At 32.6% G+C, this 27,776-nt stretch overlaps 3 protein-coding genes across 4 annotated transcripts in view; all 3 read right to left on the bottom strand.

Moving 5' to 3' along the window:
• LOC141379826 (uncharacterized) overlaps positions 1-27,776 on the bottom strand; it is a 195,959-nt gene that overhangs the window by 153,754 nt on the left and 14,429 nt on the right. The window lies entirely within an intron of this gene.
• On the bottom strand, positions 143-7,800 carry LOC141379827 (C-type Lectin CRL-like). Its single transcript, XM_073935111.1, has 6 exons — positions 7,654-7,800; positions 3,770-4,156; positions 3,336-3,677; positions 2,282-2,650; positions 1,162-1,946; positions 143-944 (listed from the first exon to the last, which is right to left on the bottom strand). Exons 1-3 carry the CDS (start codon positions 7,676-7,678, stop codon positions 3,535-3,537), a joined length of 555 nt encoding a protein of 184 aa, XP_073791212.1. The 5' UTR covers positions 7,679-7,800; the 3' UTR covers positions 143-944; positions 1,162-1,946; positions 2,282-2,650; positions 3,336-3,534.
• Positions 10,633-27,654, bottom strand: si:dkey-11o15.5. The gene is made up of 13 exons (XM_021469040.3): positions 27,621-27,654; positions 27,500-27,528; positions 22,208-22,591; positions 21,774-22,115; positions 20,881-21,252; positions 20,424-20,798; positions 16,019-16,393; positions 15,588-15,935; positions 14,456-14,824; positions 12,157-12,558; positions 11,999-12,007; positions 11,814-11,890; positions 10,633-11,609 (listed from the first exon to the last, which is right to left on the bottom strand). Exons 2-13 carry the CDS (start codon positions 27,522-27,524, stop codon positions 11,529-11,531), a joined length of 3,159 nt encoding a protein of 1,052 aa, XP_021324715.3. The 5' UTR covers positions 27,525-27,528; positions 27,621-27,654; the 3' UTR covers positions 10,633-11,528.

Here is a 27,776-nt window from a genome sequence, read left to right as displayed (position 1 = left end):
TATTAAAATGTTTCTGCAATTTATGAAAATGTTTAATTCCACATGGGTATGAGTTTAACTTTTCTTTAAGTGACTGGTATACTTTTGTTGCACACTATTGTGATATAGACCTATATATAGACCTATGAAACAACCACCACTTCATTTAAACCTTCAAACTTTATTTAATTTTACACACAGCTTTTAACCTTTGTTGTGTTTATCAAGATGATACTAAAATAATGTAATTATTGTTTTGTCTTACCTTTACATTATCAGCTACTGGTCAAAGTATATGAAGTCCATAAACCCATTTATCCATTATTTTTACATTAAATTCAAGCTAAATCAATTCTGATACAAAGCCCTTCATTGATTTGTCTTTTATAACAAAATAAACACAACAAAACAATATTTTATCATGAGATTAAGATATTTCACAAGCACCCTGTAGAAATATCTTTAAATCAACAGTTTTGCATATTTTGTGATTTATGTTTTTTTTTTTTTGTTTATGCGTTTTAATAGCATTTTAAAGGCTTGATAATTCCTCTAACAGCTTTCATATTGAAAAGCCATAATTAATTCTCTATATATATTTTTTCTCAACAATGTACAACTAAAATATAAAAAAATTCATTTTGTTACTGCAGACTTCTATTTTCAACATCTCATGAAGGTCTCATGAAGCAAACAATTAATGTAAATAAACTAAATAAAGCTGTCACTTACTAAATACAAAAGCTGTTAATTAGCAGATGTTTTTACAGTGTAAGAACATTTATTTGTAAAAGTAAAGACAGTACAGTTATATTTATTACAAGTAGTAAGTGCTGAGTCTGAAACTCTAAAATGTGGAAACAGTAAAGCGCTGTCCTCCTTTATCAGGGTTTGATCTTATGATAGTTTCTCAGATGCATGGTGACGTTGCTGGGAAATCCATGCTTCATCAGCTCCTCTTGTAACTGAAAATATATATAAGTTATGACAAATGTATCATCGTGCTTCTTTTGTCATTTAAATGTCACTGATAATGTATTTATTGCTATTTTAGCATTAAATGTTTAAATAAGTAAGTATCTGTGGTATCAATCAAATACCTGAAGTATCAAAGAAAATATTCAAACAGAAAAGTTGTGTTACTGTTAGTAAATAATTAATAATGACTGTCAAGTGTCTTACCTGTACAATCACCTGTCCCTCAATCTCTGCCTTTGACAAATTATCTAGACTTGTAAATTCCACTCGCATTGCCATCACTGATCAGTAAAAATTAAATAAATGACCATGTTAGTACAGTTTAATTAACACTAGATTTCTGTGACTAAATGTATTTTAATGTTTGCTGATTAACTTAACAGTCATTATGTTCAAAACAGCAAAACATGCAAAACTATACAAACATACTATACACATCTGCACATGTGGGTTCATATGTTGGTCATCAGGTTCACCAGAAAGCAAACAGAAGGTGTAAGTTAGCATAATTATCAAATGTTATGCTTTTCTGTGTAATAACATGATGTTTATAATTTTATTTATTAATTGAAGGTTTAGTTTCTCACCACTGTAGCAGAAGAATGGCAAAGTGGCTAAACATCTCTCATCTGTCCACTGACCAAAGTATTTTAAAGACACAGTTGTACACTGTTGGGCTCCATGTTCTCCTGGGACATTTGCACCATTATCTGGTTGTGCAACATCACCTTGAATCTGTGGCAGCCAATATGTAAAGGAAGAGCTGCTCTGATCTGACCACAGTCTGTTTCTGTACAGACCGATCCACACGTTAAATCTGAAATCATTACCATTATAATAATTATTTATAATGCTCATTATCTGCTGCCTCCCTGTCTCATCCCTCACACTGGCCAGGTCAGTGTATCTTGCTCTGCAGTAGCTCTGAGCTTCACTCCAAGGCATATCTGTGTTTAGCAAAATATACTTCTGAGTGGCATTTTCTCCATCTAAGATAGAAACATAAATTTAGTGTTTAATTATTTGTTACCTTTTTTTTTTTTTTTTTTTACATTTTAAATGCATCCAGTAAATCTACAATACATTTAAATTTCAATTTTACAGTAATGATTCAGTGTTGTCTACTTGGGTTTTGATCCAGCCTATAACCAAGCCCAGCCATGTTCTGGAGATCTTACCACAACTCTTACTGTTTGGTTTATTGATTCTTTAACTTTAAATTCATTACAATTACAATTAATGTTTAACTAAAAGAAAACTTCTTATGTACATTTAAAAATATTCAAAAAGAAATAATTTTCAAAAAATAAATTTTATGTCTCACCATCATAGCAGACAGGTATGTATTTCTTCTCACATAATGTGTCATACCAGTCTCCATTAAAATCCATGTAAGCACAAAAATCATTCCCATAACTGCTGGCTGCTTCATGATACCAGTTCCTGTAATCTCTTTCTCCTTCCTGATAGAAATCATTGTCTTCCAGTGACCATCTCCAGCTGTTCACATCATCATACTGACCAATCCAGGCTGAACCATTGTAACTGCTGTTGACTGTGTTAATCAGCCTGTTCATTTTCTCCATGTTATCAATGGTGGCCAGATCAGTGTAATTCTGTCTGCAGAATCTCTGAGCTTCAGTCCAGTTCAAAGACTGATTCACGAAGTGATATTGCCAAGATGATTCCAATACTGTCAATGATAAAACAATTCAAGTTTTATGTATCAAAATACCCTCAATTATTCTTTGTGAATTAATCTTGTAAATAAAACATCATCCAAAACAATTATAAATTAGACATTCCCAAAATTTCTATTATTTTTAAATGTATTGTTAGCATTAATTATTTAAAAATAAAGTGGCTTTTGCTTTTTACAATAGTAGCATTCGAATTTCAGGAATTTCAGGGAATGTCTCACATTTGTCAAACCCACTGATTGCATTCTTCAACATAGTTTGAGACAATCCAAAACTTATTTTTGTTCAAAAGAGTTCATATGAAGGTCAATGAAAAGTTGTGTAATTGTTCAGTGACCTACATTTTAATTTCATATATTTCACATAAAAGCATTTCTTGTCAGTTAGAATGTCAGAAAAAAATACACTTTAAATTCCAGATGTCATATGTTGTCTCAGATTCTGACCCTATTAAACAGTATGTTTTCTGAAATTGGTGTAAGCACATTAAGTCAATAAGTGATGTCATGAGTTATTATGCCAGATAAAGGAATAGTGCAACCGAATAAATAAACAAATCGTATTATTCTTAAACTGTATAACTTGCTTCAAACTATCTTAGAAATGCATCCAGGACTGACATGGGGGTGAGTCAGTGATTACATTTTTTGGCAAACACTATTTTTAAGATCCACTCACCACTGTAGCAAATAAGAGGAAATGCATAATTGCAGTTTTCATCAGTCCATTGCCAAGAGACACTAAATGAGACCAAGGTGCAGGATCCTGCTATATTTGGTTGCCCTGAGCTCCAGTAACTAAATGAAGAGTTGCTCAGATCTGACCAAGATCTTGTTTTGTACAGACCAATCCAAACAGCAATATAAGAAAAACTTTTTTAAAAATAATTGTTCTTCTGGTTTTCAGTTTCATTCCTGATACTGATGAGGTCTGTGTGATGTTCCCTGCAGTAACTCTGAGCTTCAGTCCAGTTTTTATTCTGGTAAATGACAACATAAGTAGCACTGGCATTTTCTCTTCCTGAAAGGTAAAAATATCATATTAATACTGAGGTTGTTTTGGTTGCTTTCAGTTTTGTTAATTGTCTTGTAGATTTTAATGCATAAATTTACCATCATAGCAGACAGTTTGATCATATTTTGTAGAGCAAACCTCTGTTTTCCATATCCCATCTTTCATAAACACACACAGACTTTGTGCCCCATAACTGTATGGTTCTGGATTTTTCCAGTTCCTGAAGTGTTTCTCTTCGGCCTTAAAGAAATCACTGTCCTCCAGAGTCCATTTCCAGCAGTTCAGATCATCATAGAGTCCAATCCAGGCCAAATCAATGGAATCATCATTTACTTTGTCTAGTAACTGGATTGTCTGTTGTTCATTTTCAATGGTGGCCAGATCAGTGTATTTATCTCTACAGTATCTCTGAGCTTCTGCCCAGGTCTTGGATTCATTCACAAACACATACTGACGAGGAACACTCAAGGTGAAAGTAATAAAACCTGTTTAAAATACAAAATCTGCGATGAATCAGGATTAGCAAATCAAATCTTATTAGTTATTTTCTGACGACAAGACACTTTCGGATGTGCGGAATGTCTGGCTGCAAAAATTTGATTCTTCTACAACACAGAGAGCTAACCTTTGTAGTTTTATTTAATTGTTTTGACTTAATTTTCGAAAGCAATTGGTTCAAACTTTTAAAATTTATTTTAGATCATTAAAAGTGCAGTTATTCATACATTTCAGTGTATTTTCAAGCATGTTATGTAATAGACATAATCACAAAATATATATTTTTTTGCTTGCATATGTTAATGACTTGATGTGTTATTTGATAATCTTTTCATGATGTATATTTTTTAATGGTGCAGTGTGTAGAATTTACCTAATGGTTGAACTAGGCAGTTCAAATTATTGCAGTCCAAATTCTAAAAATTTTAGATGGGATTTTTTTTCACCTAGTCCCTGCTCCTTAGACTGACATACAGTTTACTAGATTGATGAGACAAACAGGAGCAAGACAAAAGCAAATTTAAGTATTCACATGAGTATTTTGCATATGCAAACCCAAGAACTACGTGAAAGTCTGCATAAATCAAGAGAAACATTCTTTGCATTTGCCAAAAATGTGCAAAATTCACTTTAGTCATGTCTTCTATGGAAAATCGCATCATTTAATTTGAGTGTGAAATACAGTATGTCCCACAAGTAAGCTAGAGTCAGTGCATGGTGCTCTGAATTTGATGTGAACCCAGCATTACACTGTAAAATGCTCAGCTAATGTTTACATTGTTTATATTTGTATTGTTTGCAAAATAAAAAAAAACATCATGTGAACTTTATAACTCTGAATCTGCTTCTCATTTTTGATTTTGGCTGCCCCTTGTGTATATTGAGGCAGCCTTCAAACTGAAATGAACTACACTCATATTTCCGGCCTTATCATTAATTAATTTTAATGATTTTGATAATGATTTGATTTTCAATAACAAGAGATAGACTTTATTTTACATAATAAAGGTGATATGTTTGAAAGCAGCCTTTCAGAACAATCTGAAACCTTTTTCCCAAACAATCTGAAGTGTCTGTGTTCTGTGCACTCTTTATGAGGGCCAGATAACCCAACAGGCATTATGGGCACAGGCCCAGGGGCCAGTGCAACTTAGGGCCCCTGCGCGGGGGGAAAAATGCAGATTTTGAAGTGTCTCTTTAAGCTAAGTGCAAATAGCGCACTTCATTGGAATAAGCTAGTTAAGCAATTCACGCTCATCACCATTTGATTGACAGAGACAACATACATAACTAAAGAACGCAACAGACAGCAGAGTGAGTGGCGTAGCTCGTAGAGCACATGGCACCTTCTTTTGACGCGATCAATCATGAACCCCGTTCGAATATAGCACCTGACGAACATATTCTTCTTTTTCCCCCCACTACATATCACATTTTGCCTACTCTTCATCACGAGGAAGACAAGTAGGAATCATTATTAAGTGTGTGTATTATGGAGGACTCATATTCATAGAACTGAATTGGGGAAGTGTTATATCTAAATCATTTGCATTAAAAGTTTGTAGAAGTTATATATTTAAAACACCCTTAAATATTCATTTTTAGTACTGCTGTAGTGAACTTGAACAAGTATATAAAATCTATTAATTTTCACTAAAGGTATTAGCATTTTTTTTTCAAAGTGCTTTAAATGCTTTAAAAATAAGTCAAAATGTTGTAGACTAGAAATATATGTACTGTATATTATTCATTTTAAAAATGCAGGCAATACATTATAGATTAATTTTATTTAAAAAATATGAAATTAATCTCTTTTTTTTATATTCAGCAACAGGGGTATGGCTAGGTAGGGGGCCTACAAGACATTGTGCCCAGGGGCCACTGAATTCTTAATCCGGGCCTGCCCTTTATACAGTTTTTCTCCCCCCACATCTAAGTTTGACTGTGACCATCTTAGGATGTTTTCCTTTTACTGAAAGGTCCATTATATCTTAAGGTGTTTAGAGTTCTTTTACACTTTTCATGTGCTTGGCAGTGCACTCTGCATAGTCATGATGGTACGACATTCCTACATGGAACACACCTTTTTAATAGAGAATGACTAACCGTATTATTGTTTTCCAAATAAACAAGTACAGAATGTTAACGTAGCGTGTTCCTTGAATATCTGCAAACATATTATGGTAATTTTATGCTTTAGAAGAGTAAAAACAACATACATAAAGCACATTTAATAACGCTTTTTTAGTTTTTTCTAAACAAAAGTGTGACATTGGCTGTGATAGTTGTGTGTACATTTTTATATTTATTCAGCGCAGAGAGAGATTTAAAACCTGTACCTTGTATTGTTAGCTACTGAGTGAGATGATTGTTGAAAAAATATATGACTGTTGTGTTTTGGTCATTAAACCTAATGTTCTTAACCCATACAGTATCACAATGATCTTGTGTTCGGAATGAAAATACAATATGTGCAACTCTAATATAATGGTGGTTTTAAAGAATGACAACTGGTATTACAAGTGGGATCAGTTTAATGTTTTGTACTAAGAGGTTTGAAAATGTACTTTACTTATGAAAATAAAATCAAACCAATTTAAAAATGCAATAAAGATATCATTTATTCTGGTAGCTGCCAGTAATTGGATATCACTGTTTTAATATGTATCAAAATATAAGTATAATTACAAGGACAAAAATAACATTCTTATTTGTCTATAATAAATTAATGAATGTATTCTCAATCAATATGTTTTTACTTAAAAACATTCCTAACCTTCAGGAATTTAAAATTCTATATGTTGCAGGATGATAAAAATTCTCTCACCCTCTGTTCATTTAAATGTTTAAATCTATGTAAAAAGACTAAATGAGCATGTAATGTGGATGACTGATATGTGTCCAACTAAAGTGCAGTTCATTTTATAATTTCATTTGATCAGTAGCTTGATAAATAGCTCGATCAGTAGCTTGATAAAGATCACTAGTGTTGATAATGTATTCAGTAACTCTGCCTTCCATAATTAGGTAGTTCATTATTTTTGGTTCAAGCTATATATATATATATATATATATATATATATATATATATATATATATATATATATATATATATATATATATATATATATATATATATATATTTATATATAACATTTTTTATTATTTTATTATTATTTTTTTGACTTTTTACTAACCTTTTACTTTTTACTAGAAATTTTGTAATTTTTTATTTAAAAAGGAAATTCTTTAAATTTAACCTCGGTCCATAGACAGCATAGACAATGAGCTCAAACTACCAGCATTTAAAATAAAATTTAACAGAAAATCAGATTTTGAAATATTTCTAAGAAAGATAAGTCACACTGAGAAATCTGATAAGCACATTTGTGATGATGAGCAAGAGTACAAATCTACTGAAGCAAGATATTAATTAGCAAAAAAGGCAAGGTGGGGAAAGAGTAAAAATAAAAGTGTTCCATACCTGAGAATAGCACCAGTGTAAACATGGTGGATGAGGAAAATATGCATGATTAATTGTGAAAAAACTATACATTTGTTTACAATTAAGCAAATGTTATAGTTTTTTGTTTTTGTGTTTACCATTCCCTTGTCTTGCTCGCCAGTTTCTGTTTGTCTTTTGGCAGATCTTTTCATAGCAGAGCACAATATGTGGGTGTGACCATTTTCTTTAAACTCATTAAACCTGCTAATTGGCGTAAATAAGCTATCAGTATGGGTTTGTTGTATGTGAATGAAATATGAGCAAACCTGTTAGACTACTTCTGTAAGTATAAAGTGATTAAGTGAGATAAATGCTAAAGAATACATTTTATTTCTGTTTGTCAGCTTTCCATTTATTTTCTTTATCAGCATTAAATATAAAAACATGATCTTTGTCATTTTAGATGATGAATTAAATACAATAAAATACTAGAAAGGATCAATAATCCTTAACCAGGAACACCATTTAGTCAAGGGTAACATCCACACAGTAAAGCACAGGACAAACACTTATTAGGGGAGCAGTGTTAAAGTGAAGTAGAACACACACATGAAAAAACTACCACTACCCTTTTGGCAACACTTTATAATAACTATGAATCATTTATTAAGCATTAGTATCTAGTGAACTCATTCAGCATTAACTCTACATTATTAAGCGTTAGTAAGCAGTTTATAATTGGAGCTATAAATGCTGTATTCTTGACTTACAGCCACATTTATAATGTGCTTAATGATTGTACTTTCATACTTTGTTAATGATTTATTTTTCATTACTAAATTAAGTATTGGATTATTTACAAACCATTTCTATTTAAGAGTATTTGGTGGTTTTTAAGATAATTTAGAATGAGTTAGTAAATGATTAATAAACGATTGAAATCAACGTTTATATGTCTTATTATTCAGGTATATATTACTATGTATGTTAATAAATGCTTTATTATCTCAAACTCATGCAGTTTTGTGACCTAATCTAAAGTGAGGACTAAAGTTTAAACATTGCAGAATAACAGGAGTGACTCAAAATATAACATAAAAATTGATCAAAGCAACAACAATATAACAATTTAACAATATAATAACATGCAATGTTTAAACTGTACAGTATTTTTTAGATAAGCTTGCAAATATGAATTTTTTATTTGAAGTACATTTTCATTTGTGTATCTTCAAACCAATAGTAATAAATAATTTTGTTTATAATAATAATAATAATAATAATAATAATAATAATAATAATAATAATGCATTTTATTTAAAGGCGCCTTTCATGACACTCAAGGTCACTGTACAGGACAGCTAAAACAATCAATTCAAATAAAAACACAATTAAAACAATATAAAGCAATACAAACTTTAAAAATGCAATCAGATCAAAGAGAATAAGCTGTTCTAAACAGATGTGTTTTGAGTTTGGACTTAAATTGTGAAAGAGAGTCTAAATTACGGAGATCAGGAGGGAGTGAATTCCAAAGCTAAGGAGCAGAGTGGCTGAAGGATCTGCTCCCCATGGTGACAAGGCGGACAGAAGGAACAGTGAGGTGAATGGAAGAAGAAGACCTGAGTGTTCAAGAAGGTGTGGCGATATGAACAAGATTAGCAAGGTATGGAGGAGCGAGATTTATGTTCTTTTTTCCTGTTAAGAATTTAACTAACTTTTTAATTGTCATCTATAAGGGATTCATACAGCATAAATAGTCCTCACCTTAGATTAGGTCACAAAACTGCATGAAGTTGAGTTATTAAAGCATTTATTAACACAAACAATAACTATTAGTATATGCCTGAACAATAAGAATTATAAATGTTAATTTGAATTGTTTATTAATAATTTACTAACTCATTCTGAGTTATCAAAAAAAACAACCAACTATGCTTAAATAACTGGTTTGTAAATAATGCAATACTTAATTTATTAATGAAAAATAAATCATTAACTAAGTATGAAAGTACAATTATTAAGCACATTATAAATGTGGTTGGAAGTCAATGATTCATGCATTTGTAGCTGCAGTTATAAACTGCTTACTAACATTTATTAATGTAGAGTTAATGCTTAACAGATAATAAATTCACTATTTGCTAATGCCTAATAAATGGTTTATAATGTGTAGTTATTATAAAGTGTTATGACATGGGATGCAGTACATATGCTGTCAAGAATACATCATTTGTAGCTGTATTTATAAACTGCTTAACGTCTATTAATGTAGAGTTAATGCCTAACAAATAATGAACTAACAAATAGCTAGTGCTTAATAAATGATTGATAGTGTGTAATAGTATTACCAAAGCCTTTTATTATTTTGCATGGCCTCAGTCCAAGGATCTTGCCTCTTTCACTATTATCCACAGAAATTCCTAAAACAAGCTCTTATCTACTTCAGCAAAGCCAGAATGCAGTATGGCTCACATACTGTGAAGAGTCTCACTCTTTATACTCGTCTATATGCCAAATCCTAAAAATCCCTGATAGATTATTTACCAAAGGACGCCCAGAGTGGGTGCAGGATTTTCTGGCCTATGTCCCAGTCCACTTCTGAGTGTCATGTTCATCCGGATGCCCGTGCATGAGGTACTTTAATACGTCAGAGGTGCTGCCAAGCATAACATGAATGTGCCCCTATACTGACAATGAGTAGGGGAAACTGCTGATTAAATCATTATTTTAGTTTCTGTGTGCTCACAAAATAAACTTTTCAATGGCTTAAAGTGAACTAAAAACTTGAATGAAATGTTAAATTAAATGAAATGTTTGTATATTCTAAATGCAAAGATGTCATATTGTAACACGACATTGAATGAGCTATGTCAGTTGGTATAGATATTCACCATTGTTGTTTCTCAGGAAGGATATGCCTTTAAAACGGGTTCAGCAGCTTATAGTATGTGACAAGATATTTTTTTGTTTGTACTGTACTCCAATGTACTGTAAGGCAAAACAACCACCACTTCCTTTTAAAACTTTACAGTTTATTTCAATTTATTTTACACACATAAGTTTTCCCTCTGTATATTAAAAACAAAACAATTTCAAAACAAGCACCAATATATATACCAATATATAAATGCCATCATGATACCGATTTATTGTAAATATTGTTTCATCTTACATACCTTCCCATTACCAGCTATTGATCAAACTATATATCATCCATAAACCCAATCATTAAATTCAAGCTCAATCAATTTTGATATGAAACACTTTACTTATTAGTCCTTTAAAGCGATAATTAGAATGATATATTTTATTATAAGAAAAAGATACATTGTAAAAAAGTCTGCAAATTAAGGGTGATCCATATTTTATGATTTATATATTTTTTCCTAATTAATTTATGCATTCAAATAGCATTTTTCAAATTTTGATGTTGAACAGTTGGAAAAATGGTCTTTTATTATCATTTTTAATAGTTTAAAGTGGTATATTTCCTATGTTGTTGTTGTAAATTATGTACAAATAAACCTAGCAATTCACTGCCAGTACTCTTTATAATATTGATATAAACTTAATATAGTCTATATAATATTTGATTTATGTTACATATTTTCAGACTACTAAAATGCCAATTAAAATCACTTTGTTCTACAGTAGAGTTGATTTTTCAACACCAAAAGTTGACAAAGCAGAGATAAAAGTCCCATAATGCAATTGATAACTGTAAATAAATGGCAAAAGAACTGACTCACTAAATACAGAACCTGTTAATTATGGGTATTTTTAAGATAAGATTATTATGATGATTAAGCTAATTCATTTATAAAAGTGAAGTGAATACAGTTATATTATATGCAAGTGAACTGAGTCTAAAACTCTAAAATGTGGAAACAGTAAAGCGCTGTCGTCCTTCATCAGGGTTTGGTCTTATAATAGTTTCTCAGATGCATGGTGACATTGCTGGGAACTCCAAGCTTCATCAGCTCCTCTTGTAACTGAAAATATATACACCTTATGACAAACATCTCTTTGTTTCCCCTTTCATCATTTAAATGTCACTGATTTAGTATTTATTACACAGTTGTCTTGAGCAAATTTACCAGGAAATGTTTATATAAAAAGTATATGTGGTATTAATCTTTTACATACAATATTCAAAGTATTATTGATTAATTCATAAATACTGTCAAGTGTCTTACCTGTATAATCACCTCTTGCTCAATCTTTGCCTTTGACAAATTATCCAGACTTGTAACTTCCACTCGCATTCCCATCACTAATCAGTAACATTTTAGTAACATATCAGTGCAGTTGAATTTCTTAGCTGATTAACAGTCATTATGTATTGAAAACAGGAAAAATTAGCAAAACTATACAAACATACCGTACACATCTGCCAATGTGGGTTCATATGATGGTCATCAGGATCACCACAAAGCAAACAGAAAGATTATGTTAGCGTAATGAGCAAATGTTACTCTTTTCTGTGTAATAACATGATGTTTATAATTTTATTTACTAATAGAAGGTTTATTTTCTCACCGCTGTAACAGAAGAATGGCAAAGTGGCAAAACATCTCTCATCTGTCCACTGAGCAAAGTATTTTAAAGACACAGTTGTACAGTGTTGAGCTCCCTGTTCTCCTGGGACATTTACACCATTATCTGGTTGTGCAACATCACCTTGAATCTGTGGCAGCCAATATGTGAAGGAAGAGCTGCTCTGATCTGACCACAGTCTGTTTCTGTACAAACCAATCCACATGTTATATCCAGAATAATAGCCATAATAGCTATAACGTGTAATGCTCAGTATTTGTTGCCACTCTGTCTCATTCCTCACACTGGCCAGGTCTGTGTATGTCGCTCTACAGTAGCTCTGAGCTGAAGTCCACGGCATACCTGTGTTTACCACAATATACTTCTGAGTGGCATTTTCTCTACCTAGGACAGAAACATAAATTCAATGTCATGTTATTTGTTACCTTGTCTGTCATCCACATTTTAAATGTGTCCAGTACAACTACAATACATTTATATTTTAATTTTATGGTTGCTATTTTGATCCAACCCATCCAAGCCAAGATATATTCTGAAGATCTCACAACAACCCTCACTGTACACTGGAAAACTGGATGCTACGGCTGCCAAACAAAAACAGTAAAATTACGGTAAATTTTTTTTGTTTAAATAAAGTGCAAAAAATTATAAATCTACAGATATTTTCATTAAAAAGTTTACAGAAGAAAACACTGTTATTTTACAGACTTTTCCTAGATTATTGCGATCAAATCCGTTCAATAAAGTTACACACTAAGAGTTTTACAAAGAAACACTGGCATTTTACAGACTTTTATTAGATTATTACAATCAAATCTATTCGATAAAGTTACACACTAAGGGCTCTATTTTGACGATCCATGCAAAAGCCCAAAGCTTGGGGCGCAAATGCTTTAAGGGTGTGTCGGAATCCACTTTTGCTAATTTAAGGACAGAAAAATCCACTTTTCACCATGGCGCATGGTCTAAAAAAGTTGTTTATTTTCATTATGAGTTATAGGTGTGTTTTCAAAAAAACAATCAGAGTCTCATCCTCCATTCCTTTTAAGAGTCAGTTGCGTTGCGCCATGGTGCATTTGCTATTTACATGATTTGTAAGTGAAAAAAAACTGAGCGTTTCACTAGCAAGAAAACAGTTAACCAGAGCATCTACAGCGTGAAAATGAGAAATAAGCCTCCTCATTATTTACTTTCACTTTCACTCTCATGGATAAGGAAATGTGTTGTACACACAGACATCCATTAGCCTATAAATAATTAATTTCGTTTGTTAAGCACAAAGGTTTGTTTCAAATCTATTTCTAAAATTAATTTCTAATTTCCAGCAAATGAATAAATGAACAATATTAACGAAGTGTGTTTAAAAACCTGAGTTATATCCTAAAACACATGCTGTGCCCCATATGGTCTAAAACCTGACATAAATATGATATATTAAATGTACTAATATAAAAATATAAATATGGATATAATAAATAATACTGATAATAATGATAACATTATACAAAAACAAATTGTTATGAATAAACTGAATAGGCCTATCGAGATGAAGATGAAGGCAGTGGTTTTTATATTTATGTAGGCTAGAAAATAATATGTTTTGTAATATTGTAATTCTTTATATTTATATCCTATATTTATATCCTTATTATATCCTATTTATTTCCTTAATATTTTAATTCTTCTTCATATGTAAAGATATGTGCACATTGCTCTACATCTTCTGTGTATTAAACAGTGTGTAAGCCATGTAAATATCTTTACATAATTAAAATAAAAAATTAAAATTAAAATATATATAGGATGTAAATATTAAGGATTAATATTACAAAACATATTATTTTCTAGCCTACATGAATTTAAAAAACACTGCCTTCATACTTTCTTCATCTCGGGAATGATCTAGTACATAATACAACAGTCGAGCTGTTAATTTACAGATTAATTTTTAAGGACTTTTGAATATAATTTAAAATAACTAAAAAAAAATACTGTATAAATAATACTGTGATTTTCCTGTAAAAAAACAAAAATGTCAGTAATTTTTCTTTAATGATAAAGTACCTAAAATGAAAGTCTGTTTTCATCTGTTTTCAACTGTTAATTAAGAGAGATTGTTTGTCGTTTTAATAAGTTTTGAATATAATTTGAAATTACAAAAAATACTGTAAAATGTTTATGATTTTTTTTTTTTTTTTACAGTGTAACGTTTTTGTTGAGACTGTAGCAATTAATGTTTTACTGATAGGTACATAAAATATATATTTTTAAAATGTCTTACCGTCATAGCATACAGGTGTGTAATACCTCTCACATGATGTGTCATACCAGTTTCCATTACGATCCATGAAAACACACAGTTCTTTTCCACCACTGTTGTCTGGTTCATGATAAAAGTTCCTGTAATCTCTTTCTCCTTCCTGATAGAAATCATTGTCTTCCAGTGACCATCTCCAGCTGTTCACATCATCATACTGACCAATCCAGGCTGAACCACTGTAACTGCCATTGACTGTGTTAATCAGCCTGTTCATTTCCTCCATGTTATCAATGGTGGCCAGATCAGTGTAATTATGTCTGCAGAATCTCTGAGCTTCAGTCCAGCTCAAAGACTGATTCACAAAGTAATACTGACGGGATGATCCCAATACTGTCAAGATGGGGGAAATGTATTTTTATTATATTGTAGATGTAATGATAAAAAAAAAAAGATTCTTAGAAATTAATTTACACCCCTTAACTTCTATTTGAAGTATTGTGGTTATAATATACTGTAGATTATTTGCATCTAATTAAATAAAAAGTGAATTAATTGTTAAATGCTAAATGATAAACACTGCCCTAAAATTGCATTTTAAGTAGTAAATAATCGTTTATGTCTAAAATATGTCAAAGATGTCATATTTAAACACAACTTAATAGTACAGTATGTTAAATCATTTTTTTCTTCAATATCTTTTGTTAATTTAGCTGTTTCTCCACACAAATGAAAAAAAAAATGTCTCCTGAACAATCACTCCTGATTCATAGGACACTGTTTAAAACTATTGCATTTGCTATAATATGCAACTCTTGTCTCTGTAACAGAGAAGTGCACAAGATGGTGCAGTTTGTGGACCATTCACACATGTGCATGTGCCTTTATGAAATAATGCCACAAACAAATCTTAAATGCTTGTTTAATTTTAGTTAATATATTATTTGCTAAATATGTTTATATTCAGCTCATAAGTATGTGCTTGTAAAATGAATTAGTCAGGGTAAACTTTTATCATCAGCCAATGGGTAAGCTAATCATGGTCAACTACTTCCCCCCACCCCCAATCGCCATGGACCAAAACCATATTCTCATTTGTTATTTGCTCTTTGTATTTAACAGAGTCATATTATTTTAAGGCTAGATTTCTACTCACCACTGTAACAAATGAAAGGAAAGGCAGTATTGCAGTTTTCATCTGTCCAGTTACCAGAGTCACTGAATGACACAGCAGTGCAGTATTCACTGTTTCCAGCATTATCTGGCTGTCCTGACCTCCAGTTACTGAATGAAGAGTTGCTCTGATCTGACCAAGACCTGCTTCTGTACAGTCCAATCCAAGAAGTATAATAATAATTTGAAGTTAATGCCAGAACCCTGTAGTTCTCAATCTCATTCCTGATACTGACAAGGTCTGTGTGATGTTCTCTGCAGTAACTCTGAGCTTCAGTCCAGTTTTTAAACTGGTAAACATACACATAACTTGTAGTAGCATTCACTGTTCCTGTGGGGAACAATTTATATTTGTCATTGTTCATGAAATCATAAAGGTTTCATTTAAATTACTTGTACAACATCAATTCTTACCATCATAGCAAATAAAGGGAAATGTCCATGAGCAAGGGGCTTCACTCCATATACCCTGGCTATTTGACATGTACACACACAGACTCTTTCCGCCTGAGTTAACTGGTTTCTGGACAAACCAGCTTTTAAATCCTCCCTGTAAAGTTGTATTATTCAGTGACCATCTCCAGCTGTTCATATCATCATACAGTCCAATCCAAGCTTTGCCATAGTAAGTCCCACGAACTGTTTTAATGAGCCTCTTCATTTCCTCCATGTTATCAATGGTGGCCAGATCAGTGTAATTCTGTCTGCAGAATCTCTGAGCTTCAGTCCAGGATTTAGACTCAGATACAAAGTGATACTGACGAGTGCATGAAGATTGTGTGCAGATTCCTGGGAATTATTTCACAGAACAGAAAAATTATTTGCCTTCACATTGTCACTGATGTACCATCACACCATGGTAAACTGGCATTGGTGTTGATTGCCAACATGGACAAACCAAACTGATATTAGAACTAGCTGTGTTAAAATTTGATATTTGTTTCTGATATGGAAACTCTCGCATTAGAAAAATGTTAAACTTATTGAATAAATCAAAACTTTGTGAGAACTTGTCTCTTTGACTTCATGACTTCAAGACTGTGGTGTCCAACTTTGTTAAAGTTAGTTAGTTAGTTATTTTTTAGCACATTTTTTATGACACAACATTGCCCAAAATGCTGAACACAATCAATGCTATTTAAAATAAAACCTATCACATACATAACAATTAAAACATAAGGCCAACCCCTCAACATTGAAAAGGCTCAAATGCTAAAGAACAAAGATGGAGTTTCATAAGCTTTTTAAAAACAGATCAAGTTGGAGCGTCTCTGACGTGGGGGAAGAGCCCAGTCCAGAGTTTTGGAGTGATAACTGTCAGGGTGTGGGGGTGGATGGAGAGGAGGCGAGGACTCAAATGCAGGTAATGAAGGATTTATTAAAAAATAAAACAAAAAACAAAAATCAAATCTCCCCATGTGGGGAAAAAACCCGACATTATACTGCACACTCAACTAGACTTGATTTGGATCTTGGCATGACACACTACTTTAAACCACAGTTGTAGAACAGATATCAACAGACATCATACAAAAGAGAAAGGAAACAATCAACAACAGTCCGGGGGTCTGTTCTTCGTACCTCGCTTAAATGATCTAAGATTATTTGGCAGATCCTGGGTCTTTTAATCTTGATAACTGATCTCTCGCTAATTTGGTTCTTCAAACAAGTTCGCGAATCAGATTAGAATGTCTGGATGAACTGATCTGAGATCGCTGCGTGTGTTGTGAAGGACAGATCTATCGATCCTCGAAATCATGATCAGCAATGCAACGATTGGCTGACGGCACAGCAGCGTAATGACATCATCTGATTAATATTCAATTATCCATGTGAGGAAAATTACAGCAAATTAGCAGTAAACGGCTTGTTAAATATGACACGCAATAACTTTCCACATTTGTTGTGAGCTGCAGGCTTTACACTTTCATGTGTCAAGACAAGAGTATTCATCATGTATTTCAATGCAAATCAATGTATTTAGTTCTACATTTAGAAAAGATTTTCTTCATAATAGTAGCCGTTTTTTAATCGGTGTGAAGAATAACTGGTTGTTTACAAAAGCATTTTCGTATTGGTAAAGGTGTCTGCAACTTTTGTGAAGCATCAAATCACTGGCATATTAACTATTAAAACATGTTTATGACTGCATAAATGTATTATTGCTTTAAAAAAAAAAGTCACATATTGTGCATTTCATTATACACAATTTGTACTAAAGCGATCTAAAAAGTTCATATCAATAAGTTTTCTCCTTTTACCACCAGGTGTCGGTCTTTGTACTTTCATTTCGAGGGTGCAGATTCCATACATTTTATTAATATGTATAACTTTATTTATTTTATTAATGACTATAACTTTATATATAGTTTTAAAATATGTACCATTTTCCCAAGTGTATATAACTACTACTGTAAAAAAATATCAGAATTCGGAACATACTTTCTGTATTATCTTTGCTTAAACTGAGCCGATCTAATCATGTTTATATGAATTGAACCTGCTCCCGATCAGGGTTGACCTAGCAGAACTGTTGCCATGACAACAACTCTCGGATCAGCTTTGAAGAACGAAACGATCCTGGATCGTGTCAAATCGTCAATATCCAAATCCAACTGAGTAATCCAAGTACGAAGAACGAACCCCGGCACAGAACAGAGCACACTAGGAGAATAAATAGGAAAGACAAACCAATAAACAGACAGGCGGACAGGTGAAAATAATAATTACAAACATGATAACAAGGTGGGTGGGACAAGACGCTAGACAAAAGAACAACCATGTGCTTACATACAAACCGGACTAGAACACGCAGCCAACGAGACAGCTCATTGACTGCATGCTCACATAAAACAAGATACACGTGGTTACGATGTAAACATGAAACCACGTGCTACACAAGAGAACACAAGACACGAGCACACGATAAATAAAAGATACCCAACTTGCGATCACACATATGCAACGCGCATGCTTCATCTCAGCGCCAACCAAAACTGAAACTAACTAGACGAAGGCGCCAAGAATGAAGCAGCGCGATGCTGACAGAACAAACACAGGGGCTGCATTTGAAACCACATACTCAATGAGTAGGTACTCTTTTTCAATAAGTACTTACTAAACGAGAACTAAAAGAGTAGGCACTCAACAGCCAAATCTCGTTGAGTATGAATAGAATCGTACCTCATCCGCCATGTTACGTTATCATGTGACTGAAATTAGAAGCGCAACAACTTTAAAGAAATTGCAGGTTTAATAAATCTTAATTTAAAATAATATATATATTTTTTTAAAGTTCACATGAATTTGTTGTTGTCTTTATTGTTTGTATAACATTTTTCATCCACAAATAACCTGGTTAAATCTCGTTTGTTTTCCAGACTTGTTTGATTACGCAGATATATTTGACCTTCTCATTGTGCATTTGTGTGGATATGATCTCATATAATACAAGAAACCCATTACATTTACGTAATTTTTGTTAATTGCAAACAATACAGCCATGTTTTTCAGATCCTGTATGATTTATAAGTTCTTTAATTATTAACAATTTTAACAATCCTATAATAATAACTAAGATAACAGGGACAGAAGCACCTTGCATCAGTAACGTGACAAATGTACCTAATAGTTTTCAACAGCTTTTTCTTATATATATATATATATATATATATATATATATATATATATATATATATATATATATATATATATATATACCAGAATATATGGAGAATTACTGTAATATTTTATTCTATTGGCATCAATAGTGTGCTATTACTTACTGTAGGCCATCCAAAGTGATGTTCATCTTTGTGTACATTAGTGCTTTAGCCTGCTTATTTTACATGACCAACATTTGAAGCGGTGAATAAACATTTTACTTTATTTTATAGCTTATAATATAATTTTTTAATTTCAATAACGAAGGACATCTATATAAATCTAACAAATCATATATTTAAACTAAACAAAATACAAATTAACATGTTTTATATGCCACAGCTATGCATTATTAGTCACTAGACAAATGTAGCCAATGTGAGTACATCTTCACTTTCTGTCAAAATATGAAATAATGTATACATTATTAAAAAATTATCATTTCATTTATTGACCATAAAATATGAATAAACTGATCAGAAGACCTTAGTGACCTACAAGAATTATATAAATGTTGGAGGTCTGATAAAATGATGATGATTATAAAGGTTCATGAAACCACTACTTTTCAGATTTTAACAGATATGTGTGTGTTGAGCAAGACAACATTAGCACCTGTTAATTTTTATTGTAAAAAAAACTGGATAATATTGAGATTTGAACTTTCTGCATGACTTTATGGTATAGTTAATGCCACATACACTGTAATTTGTTTTATATTTGTAGTTCATTAATTAAAACAGCAAAATGTTCGTCCTTTTGCTGTATTTTGATTTTTGACTGTTGTAGTTTAAAACAACTGACATTGTTGAGCTATGAAATGTGATCAAGACCTGCTTTAAACTACTTTAGCTTTGTTTTACACATCTAAGTTTGTTCATAAGACAGTCAGGATCAAGCATTCTACTGCTCTGTATTATGATTAAAAATCTAAACAAATGTTTGTCACAACTGTGATTAGAGATTTTGTACTATAATAATCAGATGAATATTTGAATATTTAAAAAAAAAATAATTCACAACATAACTCAAATCAAATCCATCAGTCATGTACAAAAATCCTAAATTAAACAATGTTTATTATGCTGCATATAGGTATGAAACGTTGTTCTTATTTCAACCAAATAATGTTTTCCAGCAAAGAAAGTGAACTTACTGCTGTAGCAGATGAAAGGCATGCTGGATACACAGACCTCATCTGTCCATTGTCCTGAATATCTGAATGATACTGCAGTGCAATGTTGATATCCATATTCGATACCTTGATTAACACCATTGTCTGGTTGTGCCTGTGATCCAGAAATCTGTGGCCTCCAGTTTTGATAAGTGCTATTCTGATTGTTTGACCAAATCCTATTTCTGTACAGTCCGATCCAGACTCCTCCACCTGTACTTTCAAGAATCTTCTGGTTTTCAGTCAGATTTCTCACATTCACTAGATCTGTGTAATAATCTCTGCAGTATCTACAAGCCTCAGTCCAGGTTTTATAATCATAAATTGTGATGTATCTCTGTGAAGCGTTCTCTCTACCTGTGGTATGACATTTTATAAATGCATGTTAGCTTAAAAAAAAGAAAAAAAAAAGATTTCTTAACAAATCAAGTGTCCTTACCATCATAGCAAACAAATTTCTGTGTGTAATCACATGATGTGTCATACCATTTTCCATTAGAATTCATGTAAACACACAGTTCTTTTCCACCAGTGTTGTCAGGTTCATGATACCAGTTCCTGTAATCTCTTTCTCCTTCCTGATAGAAATCATTGTCTTCCAGTGACCATCTCCAGCTGTTCACATCATCATACTGACCAATCCAGGCTGAACCACTGTAACTGCCATTGACTGTGTTAATCAGCCTGTTCATTTCCTCCATGTTATCAATGGTGGCCAGATCAGTGTAATTCTGTCTGCAGAATCTCTGAGCTTCATTCCAGCTCAAAAACTGATTCATGAAGTAATACTGACGAGATGATCCCAATCCTGCTAATGATAAAACAATTCAAGGGTTATATATCGAAATTCACTTAATATTTTTGATATTTAGTATTTTAAATAAAACGCCATCCAAAATAATTATCATCAACTATTATTTAAAAAAAAAATATTTGGGATGATCCAGAAAACATATTTTTTGTTGATATGAAGATCAATGAAAAGTTGTTAAATTGGTCAGTGACCTACATTTTAATGGCAGACATTTTAATATATATTTCATATAAAATCATTTCTTGCCAGTTAGAATGTAAAAAAATATTTGTTTTTTTTTTGCAATTGTGTCATATGTTTCTGACCGCATTCAACAGTATATCTATGTTTCCTGAAATTGATGTAAGCACATTGAGTCAATAAGTGATGTCATGGATTATTTTCACATTTGGTGCAACTAAATAAAATAATTTTGTTTTTTAAACTGTATAACTTGCTTCAAGATATCATAGAAATGCAGTCAGGTTTGAATCAAAATATAAATTTTAGGCAAACCTTTTTTTAAAACATCTACTCACCACTGTAGCAAATAAAAGGAAATGCATAATTGCAATTTTCATCAGCCCATTTCCAAGAGTCACTAAATGAGACCACGGTGCAGGATCCTGCTATATTTGGTTGCCATGAGCTCCAGTAACTAAATGAAGAGTTGCTCTGATCTGACCAAGATCTGGTTTTGTACAGACCAATCCAAACAGCATAATAAGAAAAACTTTTTATAAAATACTCGAACTTCTGGCTTTCAGTTTCATTCCTGATACTGATGAGGTCTGTGTGATGTTCCCTGCAGTAACTCTGAGCTTCAGTCCAGTTTTTATGCTGATAAATAACAACATAAGTAGCACTGGCATTTTTTCTTCCTGAAAGGTAAAAATTCAAGATTAAAGAGAGGTTGTTTTGGTTGCTTTCGGTTTTGTTAATTGTCTTGTCCATTTTTAATGTATAAGCTCACCATCATAACAGACAGTAGGATACAATGTATTAAAGCAACTTGCTGGATACCATATCCCATTGTACATATACACACAGAGGCTTTGTGCCCCATAATTGTATGGATCTGGATTATACCAGTTCCTGAAGTCTTTCCCTCCTGCCTTGAAGAAATCACTGTCCTCCAGAGTCCATTTCCAGCTGTTCAGATCATCGTAGAGTCCAATCCAGGCTAAATCAATGGAATCATCATTCACTGTGTCCAATAACTGGATCGTCTGTTGTTTATTTTCAATAGTGGCCAGATCAGTGTATTTATCTCTACAGTATCTCTGAGCTTCTGCCCAGGTCTTGGATTGATTCACAAACACATACTGAAGGTCACACAATGTGAGGGCAAAGAAACCTGTTCAAAATACAAAAGCTGCATTGAGTTAGGATCTAATCAGCCAATTAAATATGATTAGTTATGTCTTTACAAGACACTTTCCCATAGTGCAGAAAGTGAGACTGCAAGACGTCTACTACAGCACTTAGAGCTGGCCATTACAGTTTTAAAATATTACTTTGCCACAATTTTCATAAGCAATTGGTAAATTTTCAAAACTACAAAATACACTTTTTATTGCTTGCACAGTAAATGTAAATGACTCAATATTTTATTTGAAAACATTTCATGTTGTATATATGTTTATGGTGCTGTGTGTAGGACCAAGGAATGAACAAGGAATTGCAGTCCAAATTCAAAATATTAATGTTTTTTTAATTACCCGGTCCCTCCTCAAACTGGAGCACACGCAGTTTGTTGACCCCAACAGGAACAAGCCAAAAGCTAAATTAAGTATTCACGTGAGGATATTACATATGCTAACAGGGGGAACGATCTGAAAGTGAAGAACGGGGTGATGGGAAGGGATGCACGGAATCCACAGCAGCAGGTCAGATTGATTTCTGCATGAATGAAGTGGATTATGCAATGGATTTTAAATGAACATGCTAAATTCACCTCAATCACATCTTTAGCGGAAATTCAAAGAATTTAATTTAAGCACAATGTTAGATTGAGCTGACATCTTACAAGAAAACTAGAGCAAGTGACATGGTGTTCTGAATTTGGTGTGACCCCAGCATTACACTGTACACTGCTCAGGTAATGTTTACATTGTTAATATTTGTGTTGTTTGCAAATAAAGAACTACCTCATACAAGCTTTATAACTCTGAATCTGCGTCTCATTTTGAAGGTTGCTACTGTTCTGCGAAGGTCACATTTTTGGCTGCCCCCCCATGCACATGGAGGCAGTGCCGAAATATAATTTGGTAAACTTGCAGTTGGCAGAATTAAACAGACCAACACAAAGACAGACATTCCAACACGGAACACACCTTTTCAATAGAGAATCACTAATTGTTTCTTTTTTCCAGATAAACAAGTACAGAATGTTCACTTCGCATGTTCTCTAAATATCTGCATATATTAGGGTTGGGCATCTAAGCTATAATGCCGATCCGATACGCATCTCGATACAAAGAATATGATCCGATATATTAGCGATACATTTGTGACATATTGCGATGCAACACGATACGATTCACACCCATATCACGATACAATGCGATAATTCAGCACTAACTTATTAGTTCAAGTTTATGAGATTATGTGAAAGAGGATGCTGTGCCATTGAATGAGTTTGATTATTTATTAACCAAGCAAAACCAAGACTTTTTTTTACAAACTGGCTTTTCTCTCAGAGCCAGAGTGTCAGTTTACAGCAGAGAGCCATTTTAGAACCTATAGCACATATTATTTAAGTATTTTCAAGATAAAAAGAATGTATAAGTGCAATATATATTAAATTATATATATTTGCACTCTTTCAACATAAAGGTTTAGCATTGCACAACAAGAATTGTGATTTAACTTTTCAACTATGAAAACAAGTTTTACAAAGATATATTGTGCCACTGAATATTCAAAACTTAAGGTCGTGAACTAGCAGTGTTATGTTGCTTTGAAACATCACTGTCACTGTAAACAACAGGCTAATAAAAATATGACAAACCAGCAATCTTCTTGCTGTGAGGTGGTCATGCTACCCACTGTGCCACCGTGCCACCCATCATTTTTATAATTATTATTATTAATAGTATTATTATTATTATAATTAAATAAAAAATGAACAGGAGGAGGTGTTTAAAACCTTCGTTCTCCATGATGAACAATGCAATAACAGCCGTTATTGGCGTAGAGCGCACAAAACTGTTGCGCATGGAAAAAAAACTTGCAATGCTTTTCTCACCACTTTTGGAGCTGGTAGGTACAGTTGAAGCAGTGCAAAAGCCGGGGATGCAGGAACACTGGAAGATGCTTCCACAACAACACCGTGGCGCCGCTTCAAGTGAGATTTCAGATTAGTCGTACTGTCCACGTATTTTACATATGCGCGGCACATTTTGCAAATTGCATCTGTCCTGTCAAGTCCTGTCTGTCCTGTCCATCCTTAAATCCATAATGTTGCCATACTTTAGATTTAAAACTCAGTGGGGAATAAAATGTTTGTTTTGCTTCTCGCGCTTTCTGAGGGCGCACCACTAGCTTCATCCGCACACCTGATACACTGGTTGAAGTGTACACATCCGCAAATCCGTTGCTAAAGGCATACTTTATGTAGGTCGATTAAATTATGCGCCAAGAAAAGGTTGACAACACTTGTTAATAAATAAAAAATAAATTCTATATTAAAAATATAAGCTGTATCTTGGAAAAACCGATGCATCTCGCAAAAATCGATGCATCTCGATTTGCTTCCAAAATTTCATTCATCCTCTGCTGCTCTACCGATGCACTCGCATCGTGCACGCGCATGACCGCGTATCGATACATATCGATTAATCTTCCCATCTCTAGCATATATACATAAAGCACATTTAATATTTGTCATTTTTTTCCTAAACGGAAGCATAACATTTGCTGTGATGGTCATGTATACTGTTTTACATTCATTCAGTACTGAGAGAAATTTAAAACCTGTACCCTGTATTGTTTGCTACTACATGAATGTGCTACGTTGAAAACCGGTTTTACTGTTGCATTTTTGTAATCAAACTGAATGTTCTCATCACATATCACAATGATCTTGTGTATGAAACAATGATTGTGTAGAATGAAAACATCTGCAACTAACATAATCATAACATCAGGTGTTGAAAGAATGACAACTGGTATTACAAGTGGGATCAGTTTAAAGTTTTGTACAAAGAGATTTGAAAATGTACACTTATGAAAACAATATCAAACTAAGTTAAAATGTAATAAAAATTAATATGATATCAATGTATTACAGTTTTTCTTAGTTGTTTATACACAATTTATTGTACTACAGACAGAATTTCTTCTACATGTAACTGATGCACAAACTCCCTGAACCAATTCTGCTAAACTACAAGCACAATTCCTGCTTTACACTCAAATTGCAGGTTTAAAACACACTTTTTTCAAAACACTACACACAATTCTCTGCATTTTGCCCAATCTTCATGCAGAAAATCTTTTGTTTTCACAAGGAACACACTGTCATTCACAATTGTTAAGTCAGTTGCCTTACTTTACATACTAACTCATCACATGAGTAAACAACTTTCACACAGAATTTAGAAATCAGAGCTCATCTGGTTCATAACTGGTTCACTTCCCACCCACAATTTTTAGTGGTTTATCTCCCTCCATATTCACCATTCCTCAATCCTTATGAGGAATTGTTTTTCTGCCTGGAGATGGAAAGTGTATGACCGAAATCCACACACACGTATACCCCTATAGCAGTTGATGCTTTTCATGGCTTTTTTTTTTTTTTCCCTGTAACTTTGTTCTGTAAATACTTCTGTTGATGGTACATGTAGACCACGTTATCTGCAACTTTGTGTTGGTTGGGACAAACACTGTGTACACAGTTTTTGTGGGGAAAATACAGTAAAATGTATTTGGTATTTGTGTGTTTTGTATAAAACAATATTCTGAAATATTTTACAGTGCACTTCTGTAGGCCTATGTACTGTCTGTCTGTAGTAAGTGTAACACTGAACAAAAAAGACTGACAAAAAGTCATTATGATGAATGGTCATAGTGTTTTACATTAAGCTTATCAGTGTTCAACTGTTCTTATAAATGTCTATTCATGTGATGGCTTGTGTGTGTCATTTGAAAACAAAATACCATTTTGAGAAGAAATTGCATCGTTTTAAACATAGAGTTTCATTTTGCAGAAGAATTTTAGAGTTTTGCCCAATGTGTGTGTGTTTTGTGATTTGTGTGTAGAGTTCTGACAATATGAGACCTGCTTACAGAAAATGTGTGTAAAAAATTGGAAAAAAAACTGTAATACAATTGAAGTGATAATTATTAGCACACCTGTTTTTTTTTTTTTTTTACTTTTTTTCAAATATCACCCAAAGATGTTTATAGAGCAAACATTTTTTTCACAGTATTTCCTCTAAAATTTCTAGAGAAAGTCTTGTTTGTTTGTTTTTAGTTAGAATAATTTTCTATTTTAAAAACACTTTTAAGGTCAATATCATTAGCCTGCTTAAGCAATATTTTTTTCCGATTGTCAACAGAAACAATTATTATGTTAGAAATTTGTTCTTAAAAATCGTTTCGCCCTTATACAGATTTTGGGGACAAAAATATACAGGGGGTTAATCATTTTAAAAATTGTAGAAAAAAATTAAGACAAAAATAACATTCATATTTGTCTGTAACAAATAAATAAATGTATTCCTAATCATTATGTTTTTATCTAACAGCATTCCTAAACTTTAGGAATTTCAAAAATTATATGTAGCAAGACGATAACGAGAGATTTGTAACAAGAGCAGTTGACTATTTAATCTGGATGACTGATATGTGTTCAACTAAAGTGCAGTTCATTTAATAATTACATTCGATCAGTAGCTTAATAAATGTGTTGATAATGTATTGAGTAACTCTGCTTTTCATTATTAGGTAGCCTATTATTTATGGTTCAAGCTATATTTTGTTGTTGTTGTTGTTTATTCTGTCAACAAAATGTAGTAATAAACTTCAAGTTTAAACTTAAATTGAACTCCATAGACAGCGTAGACAATGAGCATACAAACCATAATTTAACATGAAATCAGAGTTGAAATCGTTTTAAGAAAGTTAAGTCACAGTAAGTATTCAGATAAGCACATTTGTGAGGATGAGCAAGAGTACAAATCTACCGAAGCAGAAAAAAAGTTATTAATTAGCAAAAATAACAAGATGAGGAAAGAGTAAAAATAAAAGTGTTTCATACCTGAGAATAGTACCAGTGTAAACATGGCTCTGTATAAGGAAAACATGCATGATTAATTCTGAAAAGCTATATATTTGTTTACCATTAAGCAAAAGTTAATGTATTTTGTTTTAGCTGTTACCATTCCCTTGTCTTGCTCGCCAGTTTCTGTTTGTTGTTTGGCAGATCTTTCTATAGCAGAGCACAGTATGTGGGTGTGACCATTTTCTTTATACGTATAAAACCTACTAATTGGTCTAAATAAGCTACCAGTATGGGTTTCTTTAGCAGAACTATA

This window comes from Danio rerio, chromosome 21 (assembly GCF_049306965.1).
Source record: "Danio rerio strain Tuebingen ecotype United States chromosome 21, GRCz12tu, whole genome shotgun sequence".
NCBI classification, from domain to species: Eukaryota; Metazoa; Chordata; class Actinopteri; order Cypriniformes; family Danionidae; genus Danio; species Danio rerio.
The sequence above is the reverse complement of the archived record's forward strand: the minus strand, read 5'-3'. Positions and strand labels throughout refer to the sequence as shown.